Below are 12,146 nucleotides of genomic sequence, written 5' to 3'. Positions count from 1 at the left end.
AAGCCCTTAAGACCTGCTTATATTGCTGGTTTTTGTTTTATTTTTTGCTTCGTTGGAGATAAAACCGATACTTTCCTGCCGTATTCACCCTCTTTGCTCCCCAGCATTCTTTCATCTGTTGTAATCCCTACAGTCTTTTCAGTTAAGCTTTAACACTGCAGAACTGGAATAAAAATAGACTGTTTAGAGCAGCAGGAATATGATAATCCAAGGCAGTCAGCCTTAAGGATATGCAGATGCAGAACATGAGCCAAGCACTAACGTATTTGCTGGGGTGTTTACCTTGAGCGGCCCCTTAATAGTCAGAGAAATGTTAGCTAAATGTTTCTCGCTTCTTACATGCCACAGGCAAAGTAAAACGTGCAGCTACTGCGCATCATCATCCGAGGTGAAGGAGTTTAAGGGCTTAGAAATCTGAGCAAGCAATTGCGGTAACATCGGTGTCTTGAGTAATTTTGAGCTAAGAGAGACAGCAAAGTACGGCACTAGTTTCTGCATGCTTTTTAGGTGAGGAGAAAGTGTTTTCTACCTCCGAATTTACTGTAAAGAAAAAGAATTGCCATGGTTGATATGAAAGCTGAGCATGCTAAATTGGCATTAAGCTTATGGTGGGTAGCTCAAAGCACATAAAAAAAATATTAACTCTGGAAGTGTGCCTGTATGCCTTAGCAGTCAACTGAAGCCCAAATATTTCAAGGTGGAAAAGGGCATTTGCTGCCTTTTTAGGTGATTTATTTAAGCTCAGATTTATTTTTCTTAAAGCTATTTAGAGTTTTAGTCCATAACAAACAGAAATGTAGTAGGAACAAAACTGTAGGCAGTTTCACTAAAAGGCTGATGGCCATAGCCAGTTCTCTGGAGGAGTAATCATGCATGAGGTTCCTTTTGCTGTGTCTTAGAATCTTGAGAGCCTAGGTGCAAACATGAAAGCAAACCCTGCTCTGCTTTGCCAGTCTGGAGTTGCTGTGTAATTGCAAAATACTGTCCATCATGTAGAAACCCTCCATGCTACGTGGTTACCCAAGGAACCAGTTTTCCTGGTTTGGCCTTTCTGAGAAAGTGTACTGAATTTTGGGATTGTTTTTGGTCTGTGGTGTCCATGGAAAAAACAAAGAACTAGCCAGGGAACTTCCATCTGGCTGGAAGTTGTTTTGTTTTGTTTTCTTTAGTTTGCATTCTGTGAGGGCTGAGACAATGCCCTGGTTGAACACTTCAGTTATGGTGAACTTGAGGGACCCATTGCTGACATTTGTCTGAACACATGTTTTAAAAATCCCCAGTCATGGGTAGGCCATAGTCTTCCACAGGAATCCCTTGAGCGGTTCACAGTTCTTTCCTTTACAAAATTTCCTGCCATCTAGTAAACCTCTTGCTGTAATTCTAAGCTTTTAAATTCTGTAGGCTTTTGTCATCAGTAGGCTTTATGTGTTCTGAGGACTGCCACCACATGTTCCTGCAGTTCTTCATGCAAAACAGATGCGCAGATGATGACATGCAAACACCTGACCATCTTTGTCCCTTGGGTGTTGTGCTTGGGTCTGTTGCGAAGGGTAGTGCCCACAGCTAGATACTGTAGTGGCACAGAAGTCTCAATACTGCTCTCTGGAGTAGAAAACCTCTGATGTAATTTACATATGAGATGCCCTAAAGTATAGGTCTTATATTACTTGATGACACTGGTTTGATACCTTCAAGTTTTAGTTTAGAAATGCACAGCTTTTTCATTTAAGCTCAGAACCTGAGACCAAAGGATATGAAGCATTTGGATATTTTTGAGGAGGAAGAGTCTTAACAGCACTTTTGTGCTTCAGTAGTTATAGAGAAGCAATGACCTTCCCACTTACCCCAGCAGAGGTACTTTCTTTGGGTATAGGATTATTTTAAACAACACATGAATCCAAACAGACCAGGAAGGGTTGGACAGAGAAGTTAGGTGAAGATGTGTCACCCAGTTCTTCTTGTAAGATGAGCAAAATCAGCCTAAATATGACCAATTCTGTATTGTATAGATGAAATATAAAGGAAGAAAATGCTTCCTAAATCTTCCTTGTCAAAGAAGGAAGAACTTCAGAATTTGGCCACAGCATTAGAACAGTAGAAATAGGCAGCAGAGAGGGCGGGACAAGCTGGTGATGTGCTGCTTTGCAACATTGACTGTAATCACTCACCTTGGGCACTGTATCATACTCCATGTGTGTACAGAGTTAGTATGTTAAAATGTCCTCTCAGTTGCAAAATGCTGCTCCTGTCAGGCAGCAGAAAAAAAAAAAAAATCTGCTTACAGAAGTGATTTAAGAAACATTGTGTGTAAATAGTGTTGGGGATTTTTGATGGGTCTTTTTGTGTTTTTTGAGTGGGTTGGAGTTTTTTGATGGGGTTTTTTGTTTGGGTGTTTTTGTTTGTTTGTCTTTGTTGTTGTGGGATTTTGGGTGGGGTTTTTGGTTTGGGATTTGGGTTTTTTTAATGGTAATTGTTCTAAGCATACCTATTTCTTATAGCTTGATACTCTTCATCCCTGCTGGGGAAAAAAAAAAAAAAGAAAAAGAAAGTGGGATTTGCAATGCGTAAAAGCCACGGGATCCATACGATAGTTTTTATTAATTGATAAAAAGGCTAATTCTGGAATCTTGTTTTCTACTGAGGCTTGCTAACAGGCCATGCTATTTGTGTTAAGCTGGTCAAAGTGATGATTTGTCCATTAATATATCTTTAAAGTTTGGTTTGTTTTTTGACAGACTTTTATTGTAAGGTTATCTTAATTCCTGTAATCATAACATTCAGAATGTATTCAAATTTTTTCAGTGCATTTATTAAATGTAGAAGTTGGGCTTGTCTGTGTTTTGACTAATCATCTTCTCTTCTTTTTTCAGGGTTTCGCAAAAATGATGAAATGAAGGCTATGGAAGTATTGCCAATTTTAAAGGAAAAAGTTGCATACCTTTCAGGTACAGTTATTTTCTCTTGTAAAATGCCCAGCTGTGTTAGTAGCATGTAAAATGATATTTTAAATAGCTTAAATGTCATTACAAAATTCATGGAATGCTGTGGCAGCACTGATTCCTGTTGGATATCCTAAGCATAACATTAACATTTTGAAAGGCACAATAAAGGAGGTATTCGTTTTCTTGAATGTGGAACATTGTTAGTTTTTGTCTTGGTCTTGTTAAGTCCTGCATTCCCTCTAGCCACTCATCATTATTTACAGCAACTTAGAACCTGCTGTACCAATGTCATATTCCTTTTCTTACTTCCAGTTCTTCTGATGGGGAATTTTATAGACATGCCTTTGTTATTGACCCATCTGCAGCATATTCTGGAGAAATATCTGTTGCAGAAGTGAATTACAGTTGCCTGTCTTTTGAAGCACACTTGGTATTTTCTTTGTGAACTGACTTAGGAATTGTAATTGTAATACAAATTAGTGACTTGTAAATTTAGGAAATTCCAGCATGCACATTGAATTGGTTGGTTACTGAACCAGGAATAGCAGAAGGATTGAAAAGTGGGATTTATATGAATTAGTATCATAACATAGTCTATAACTTTATAAGTAACTTTACTTGGTGGAATGATGGGCTGAGGTGCTTATTTTTGTAAACTGCATTTTAGTATGACTTTCTGTTGGGATTAAACAACATCATTCTCTCAGCCATAATCTTAGTGTCAAATGATTTAGAGAGAGTCTCATATTTGCAAGTGGTTTTTTGGATAATTTTTCAAGAATGACAGAAGTAAAGCTTTTGTCTTAAATATTGAAACACATAAAATTATTCCTGCAGTTGTACTCTTTAAGAGATTCGCTGTGCATGGATGCTGACACCTGCAAGTACAGCATATAGTACTGTATACTATATGCTGTATACTATATGATATTACTTTATCTGTCCACTCTGCCGAGTAAAGTAGAGGTACAAAGCAAAAAGGTGTGTGGGTGAAGGTTTTTGTTTGTTTGTTTTCTTATTTTTTGGGGGTTTTTTTGGTGGTATTTTTTTCTTAACAGTTCCTGGCAATTGTAATGAGCAAGACCAGTTTTCATGGTAGCATAGTAACTTGGGAATTGTAGTGCTGGTGAAGACTTGCTTAGAACTCTTATTTTGAGTAGGAAAGAAGAGGAGAAAAGGGAATTAAGCACAAGTTTTCAATCCCTCATTACTTTTTGGACCTTGTCTTACGTCATTGAACAAAAATGAAGTCAGTTTTCACTTCAAAACCTCTGAATTTTTAAGTTGTCTGGTACTTAGTTTAGACCTCTTAAAAGGGATCTGAAAAATGATGGGTTTTTCTAATGTTTATTTGTAAGCAGATGGCATTCTGAAAGGCATTAATTCAATGAAAGTGAAATGGGCCAAATGAAACATGAACATAAATTTAAGGAGAGATGATAAATTGTGAACCAGAATAGAGGAGGTGTTGGCAGAAATAAATGGTTGCCAGCTTGCCTGTGTGAAGGTAGCAACTCCTAATGGAAGAATGGAGCAAACAGCTGTGGGCAACAAGACTGGCTAGAACTGGTCTGCCAGAATCCATAGTTTGACATTTCCATTGCAAGTGAAACTCAAATGGAATGAGATACGTTAGTAGTGCAAATGAGTTAAGAAACCCTGAAGTACAACAACCTGCAACAATACTCTTCAGTGTGTTCTCTCCCTTCCCCCAAAAATACCACAACCACTAGGACCTAACCACTGTGCAGCTGGAACTGTCAAGCTTTATACCTGGGAACACAAAGATATTTGTTCATTTGGTTTCATTCATTGGTTTACTGAACAGATTTTCACCTAACTGAGAAGTCAACTGCTTGAGTATTGGATGTCTTACCACCTGAAACAGTTACATCTCTAGGTTTTTCTATGAAGTCCAAATAGAGTCTTGGATGCATTTTTTGTGTTAAGTTTAAACTGAAACTTGTCAAAGTACAAATACTCTAATTCATATCTCTACACATACCTTAGCAAGGAGAGCATTTTCTTACAAGGTGAAGTTATCTTGGTTTCATGTAAGGACATAGCCCTTGGTAACTTGTCGTGCCATGAAAGCCAACTGTTTAGCTTTTTTTACTGGAATACTTTATAACTAGGTTAAAAGGCATTTCTTAAAAAAGCTGCACTACTCAGCCTGTTGGGTTTTAGTGCCATTTGGAGGCCATTGAGAATACTGCTGTTGGTGATGTGCACTAGACAGAAATGATGCGTGTTGGATGACTCACGTGAGTTATCGGATAGATGTTTGTGACACACTTTGGCATAGACAGAATATCTCAATAGTGGGGTGGGGCAGTATATCAAAGGAAATGGATTAAAATGGAAGTGTTATTGATGAAAGCAGTAGTAGTGTAGTATGTTTTTGTTAAACATTAATAGGAGGTTGAGTTGGATAACAACTATTGCAAGACAGGAAATTCCCACTGATGCCTCATGCATTGTTGCTTTTAACTTTCCCGTTTGTGTATGACACAGGAGCATCAGGAACAAAGGAAATGAGTTAGTTATTGTAAGAGGCCTAAGAAAGCTGTCATTAGAGCTGATGAAAAAACCCCAAGTCTTAGGGACTTTCAAAAATATTATTATTTGCAATTTTGCCACCTGTTTTAAGACTGGATACTCAAGTTCTTTTCATCTGACATCAAGGCTGTATTAATTTATTGCTCATCTAGGCTGGAGACAAACAAAGTTTGTCTCTGACGTACAAAAGTTTCAGGGTATCATTTATCAGAAATTTAACCTCCATTTTAAGAAATGGTCTTCTTCTGTAACATACATGGAGCTGAGCCAACTGAAGTGGCATCCAGAATGATATAAAAGTGCTGTATTGAAAAACTGCATGATACAGGAGTTGCAGTGTGGGAAAGGCCCGGAGGACTGGTCTGAGGTGACTACATGTAACAAAGCATTTGCTTAAAAAGCTCAGAGAGTGTTAAAGACAATTCAGCTTACGCTTTCACCTGCTAGCTGTTGCTTTTTAAAGAATACCCACTCTAAGCAATTGAGTTACTTTTTCTGGGAGGCTGGAGTTGGTAGCACTTACCAGTTGAAATGGTAGATCTAAAGGTAGTGGCCTGTGGTGCAATGAGGAGAGAGAGCATTAAGGGCTGTAGCAGACTATCAACTACTCTTGGTGGTGTTGGAGTCCAGTGATGGCTCTGGAGCTCAGCAGGGCCTTGGCTGTTGGGCTCTGTCTTGTCATTTATTATTCCTTTCTCTTACAGCTGCTGTCTTGGTTTTTTTCCCTTCTTTTGCTATGTAAAAATCCTCAAAGCTCTCTGCTTGGCAAGTGAGTCAGGCTGGTCAAGACTTGCCTTTCTCCATTAGAATGAAACAATTCCGTTTTTCATCTTATGTCTCACTTAAGAAGGTCATGGAAGATAAAGATATGAATTTCCTTTTAAATTTCACTTTCTGGCATTGTAGCTTGATGGAAATTCAAAGATGCTTTTGCCTCTTGTGAGTTTCATTTAGTGTCTGACAGGGAGCATGTCCAGTGTAGACAATCTCCAGAGACTTTGGTGTCTTTGGCAAACACATGCTAACTGTGTTGGAGAGGAATAGTGATGAATTTTTGAGTAACTGGTATCACTTATTGTTTTTATATTTATTTTTATCCTCTCTCGGCCTTTCTTTCTAAGTGATTTTTGAAAAACTGCGTTTAGCAACATGGAATTACAATGAGAAGCTGATTTGAAATGAGAAATTCTGGGCTGAAGACAGTGTTTTTCTGCGTTTCCATGGGACAGGAGAAAACAGTCCACACATCTGTGGCTGAAAACATTCATGTGAAATTTAGCTTGCAAGAATCTGTCTGTGCTATTATAGATGTGTTGATAAAGACATCCTACTGGGCTTGAATTTGGTGTTTAGCAATAGTAACATTTTGTTGTCACTAGCAAGGGGTTGGGTATAAAATTATATTTTACTATTTGACTGCAGCAAGTCTGTGTATTTTTATGGCTGAGATGAATGCATTTAAGTGGAACCATTTACGTCAGATTTTTTGCCTTATATATTAAGTGGATTCAGAATTTCCTGTGTTGCTAACAAAATTAAAAACTATAAACTGACAATTGGGAATCTGAAAATCAGAACAGGATAAAAATACAAATGAAATGCTTAAATAGTTTCCATCCACTCAATCTTCATATTGAGTGTGAAGTATTATACATGTAAATTCTCCTAGTAATTAATTTAATCATTGAATTAGAAGATCATTTAAGTTGGAAAAGACCTTTAAAAGGTCTCAAAGGTCTTTGATTCCGCCCTTTTACCTGGCACTGCCAACTCCACCACTAACCATGTCCCCAAGTGCTGCATCTACACGGCTTTTAAATGCTGCCAGGAGTCACAACTCAGCCACTTCCCCAGGCAATCAGTTGTCTAATGCTTGACAGCTCTTTTGGTGAAGAAATTTTTCCTGATATTTAAACAATTCCTGGCGCAACTTGAAGTCGTTTCCTCTCATCTTGTCACTTGTTATCTTGTAGAGGAGACCGGCACTCACCCCACTGCTGCATCCTTTCAGGGAATTGCAGAGAGCAATAAGGTCTCCCCTGAGCCTCCTTTTCTCCAGGCTGAACAATCCCAGCTCCCTCAGAGGCTCCTCATAAGCCTTGTTTTCCAAACCCTTCACCAGCTCTGCTTCCCGTCCCTGGACACACTCCACACCTCAATGTCCTCCTTGTACTAACTGGGCCACCAGTGAACACAGGATTTGAGGTGTGCCCTCGCCAATGCCAAGTACAGGGGGACAAACACTGCCCTGGTTCTGCTGGCCACACTATTGCTGATACAGCCCAGGAGGCCATTGGCCTTCTTGGCCACCTGGCCACACTTCTGTTTGCTGTTCAGGTGCTGTCAGTCAGCACCTCCAGGTCCTTTTCCACTAGGCAGATTTCCAAACTCTGTTCCCCAAGCCTGTATCACTGCCTTGGGTTGTTGTGATCCAAGTGCAGGTCCCAGCACTTGGCCTTGTTCAACCTCATACTACTGAGCTTGGCCCATCAATCCACTCATGCCCAACCTGGCACCACCTGCAAACTTCCCCTTTATTCTTACCCAAACAGTCTTGTCACCGTCATTAAGCTCTAGACAATCATAACACTCCTAATGTTCAGGGCTACATTGCCAGCTCTCCTTCCTTGCCCATCTCTTCTGAAGGGTTTACAGCCATCCATTGCAGTACCCTAGTTGTGCAAATCATCCCACCATCTTTCCACGATGACAGCTATGTCACAGTTTTCCTGCTGCCTAAAGGCTTCCAGCTCCTCCTCTTTGTTGCCCAAGCCATGTTCATTGGTGTAGATGAACTTCAGTTGGGCTATTAATTCTGTCAACTTTTTCAGGGCAGAAGCCCTGATTCCTACATGACCATTCTCAGGTGCTTCCATGCTTTCTGACACATCAGTATCTCTTACATTTTGGCTGCTGCATGGATCTTTGTTCCTACCTCCTGTGAGATGGCAGACTGAAAGACCTTGCTAGTTCACCATTCCTCAGACACTGGTGTTCTGCCTCCATGCTGATCTCTAGTGAGCATGGCTTTATCACGTCTAGTCTAAAGCTCTTTCAGTGAGCCCTGGTAGTTCCTGTGCAAAAATCCTTTTCCTTGTTTGAGGTGGGTGTACCTTGTCTGTCACCAGCAGGCTCAGTATCATGAAACCAACCCAGGATCAGAAAACCCAAAAATGTCCCAGTGACACCAGGCTCAGAGCCAGGTATTGATCTGATGGCTCTTCCCATTTCTTCCCTTATCATTCCCTGCAACAAGAAGCACAGAGAAAGCACTCCTGCTCCTCCAATCAGTCATCCCAAGGCTTTCAGGGAGAGACTTCAATCACATCTCTCTTGATTGTCCTTGGGCTTCTCATTGCAATTTCTTGCTTTTTCCCTGAAGTATGGGGTTAATAATAACAATAATGGGTTTTCCCAAGGGCCGTACCAGGGTAGGAAGCTTTCTGATCACATCTTTAACCTTGGGTGCAGGGAGGCAGCAGGCTTCCTGAGGAAGTTGGCACACTGGGCCTTAGTTCCCTTCAGAAGGGAGTCTCCCATGACAATGATCCATCTGTCTTCAGCCTACTCACCTCCTCCCTGAGCTCTGTCACTGTGCAGAGTAGCTCCTCTACCTGGGCACACCTCCCACAGCTGTGCTCTCTGCTGCCATATCATCTAAATACTTGCCTACAAAGCAGCATAATTCTATATTTAAATTAAATCTGTACAATTGCTGAGTCAAAATTTAAATACATAACAGAGTGCCATTGCTGGAGATGTCGCACTACCAGTTAAACTTGAAGGTGACTGTAATGTCTAAGTGTAATGCTCTGGTTATTCTTAGTTTCAGTTTTTTTGGCATTTGCTTTCTCACTGTAGGAATTGTGGCAATATGCTGATCAATACTCCCAAAATTGTCTTAAGTTGGTCTCAAAATGGCAATGTTGGCATTTAAGTTGAAATCACTTTTTTAAAAAGTAGATACTGAGGACTAGTTCTGCAAAAAAGAATTTTATGTTATGCTGTGGGGTCTTCTAACATTTTTAATTTTTTAGGTGGCAGAGATAAGCGTGGAGGTCCCATTCTAACATTTCCAGCTCGCAGTAATCACGACAGAATACGGCAAGAAGACCTTAGAAGACTAATTTCGTATCTAGCCTGTATTCCTAGGTAAGCAATCACCTGTTAACCTCTAAGGCTGTATAACAAAATAAATGGATTATGCTGCAGTACTCCCACAAGCTAGCAGACTGAGTTAATAACATGAGCAAATCAATACCAAGTTTTGTCATTTGCTATTTTCAAATGGCTTTCTGGAAAAGAAATAATTACTCTGCCTTGTAAAAGGAAGGCAGCTGGCAGAAGGGCTGGTGTGCTTTAGCTAAAAGTAGTCTGTGTTCAGAAATGGCACTGCCACGCCACATTGGTGTCGCTGTGTTGAAGACTGCAAATACAACTCTAAGGCTTTCAGTACATCAATAATTACAAGCATGCTGGTCATCCTTCACCATATGCCTTGTGTGGAGTGCAGGCAGCACAGGACTCTGAACTGTTATTTGTGTTAGATAAGTCATAGTGTTCTGATACAGCACAGAAATATTGAGAAGAAAGGTATGAGAAATTGCTTGTAAAGGTCTCAGATAAACCTGTGGAGTCATCTGTGAAAGTACTGATATCATTGCATTATCAGCAATTCAGCCTATAAATTGAGCTGTTTAAATAAATTGGCAGAAGTCAAATCCAGTGCTATTGTGTGTGTGCATATATACACTGCCATATATATACATATATATATATATGTAGTTGTATATATATGAGATACTTTAAGCAAAAGTTACGTATTTTGTATGTATCTAAAAAAAGTTCCTTCATACAGAACTTCACTTTCTGTAGTAATCAAGATGGGAACAAAAATGATCCTAAGACTCTGAATTTAGGTCCATCTTGAAACCTTTCAGCATTTGTTTTGGGCTGGAGCAATGCTGACTGTGCTTGATTCTGTTTGTCTCTGACCACAAGCAGCAGTTTTCATTACAATTGAAAAAAATTCCTTGGACGACATCCCTGAGTGCAGTATTGTCCATGTTTGTGTAATGTGCTAATTTACTGAGAGTCTTTGCACTTGATATAATCAAATATCAGTTTTTGACTGAGAAAGGTGATTCCATAAAGTAACTTCAGGGCATCTGTCTGAGAGATTACATGGCCTCCTTTTTGTGAAGTTAACTGGGAGACTCAGGAGACTTAGAGGAAGGAGAACAGGAAGAAGGCTTGAAATTTTTACTCTAAGATTTGAATGGTTGTGCAAATCATCCTACATCATCTAGATGTATTCTAGCCATCTACAGCTTCAAGTTGCTAGATAAGTTAATAGACAAATATGTATTAAAATGTGTCCAAGAATTTTTTTGTAGATAATCAGGGCAAGAAACAGTCTTCCTCTGGTGAAAGGTGTATGTTAGCTTAGATCAATAGACCTAAAATTAAAAGAAAGTGCATGTTTTTTACTCTTTAAGCATTGCAAACTTTTGAGAATAAAGAGAGCTTTATCAAAAGTAAGATTTGTTTTCATACAAGTCACGTTTAAGAGACTGATTATGCAACTCTAGCTAATTACAAGTCCCAATTGATACAAATATCCCCGAAGATTTGGGTTGTCTGTTATTTGCTGCAGTACTGTTACTTGATGTAACTGAAGAATCACAGGTATCAGTTGTTTGGCAAGAGATCTAAAAACTTAAGTTGACTCAATCTCACAATTTTACTCATTTTACAGTTTATCTGATTTAAAAATGTGGCTGAACTTATGTCATCACCACAGAGTGGTGGACAGATATTTTAGTGTAGTTCATGCTTACCAACACATGACCTTGACTCCCTAGAACAAATCTTGTGATCCTTGGCCAAAAGACATTGAGCTTGTGTGAGGTGATGTGGCTCCATGGTGGAGCACACAGCCACACTGTGTCACACGATGAGGGACCACTTTGGACACCCCAGTAGATACATGCCTTGTGAATTAGTGGTAAGCACTCCCTGTGCAATCCTCAGTTTGGTAGGATAGGGATGGGCTGAGCAGCACTCCTGCTGCCATTTGGCCTTTCAGTGATGGGTCTATCTTTAAGACAGCAGTTATTTTTTTCCTTGAATTCTGTGATGATTTTAGAAAACATTTTCACCATGGTCAGAAAATTGTATGTTGTAGCCTACATGCATGCCAAGCTAGTTACTGCTAATGTATTTTGCTTCTGCCATTGCCATTTTTGGCATTCCTATGGGCAGGTGGGAGAGCCAGCATTTATCATGATAAACTCATTTTTTTAAATGTTGTGGGATGTTTATTCTCTCTTCTTTTCCATAGCTTTAAGCTTTTCAAAGTTTAAAAATCCTTCTGCTTCTGAGGAGCCCATATTATCACTTTTTCCAGATCTCCTATGGCAGTCATAATCCATCTTTCTGCACTGTGGCCAGTAAGACTGAGTAAAATAGGCCAGTGAAGCTTCCCTGACTCTTGGACACTCCAAAAACCTCACCACATGAACTCTGGAATGGCATTTGAATTAGTCACATCCCTGAACTTGACTCATACTCAAACAATGGACATTTGGTCCTTTTTTGGTAGTCTGTTGGGTATGATGCATTGGTTTTGAAATGTTTTCCTTC

General features: G+C 39.6%; 1 protein-coding gene across 2 annotated transcripts in view; it reads left to right on the top strand.

The window, feature by feature from the left end:
• Positions 1–12,146, top strand: part of TRIO (trio Rho guanine nucleotide exchange factor) — a 245,030-nt gene that overhangs the window by 64,874 nt on the left and 168,010 nt on the right. For both annotated transcript variants that reach the window (XM_063162709.1, XM_063162720.1), the window contains exons 2-3: positions 2,871–2,945; positions 9,539–9,653. In XM_063162709.1, coding sequence (XP_063018779.1) covers positions 2,871–2,945; positions 9,539–9,653 — 190 coding nt within the window. The remainder of the gene's footprint in view (positions 1–2,870; positions 2,946–9,538; positions 9,654–12,146) is intronic.

The sequence above is a fragment of the Melospiza melodia genome, chromosome 1 (genome assembly GCF_035770615.1).
Source record: "Melospiza melodia melodia isolate bMelMel2 chromosome 1, bMelMel2.pri, whole genome shotgun sequence".
Classification (NCBI taxonomy): Eukaryota; Metazoa; Chordata; class Aves; order Passeriformes; family Passerellidae; genus Melospiza; species Melospiza melodia.
This window is presented reverse-complemented; position numbering and strand designations above follow the sequence as displayed.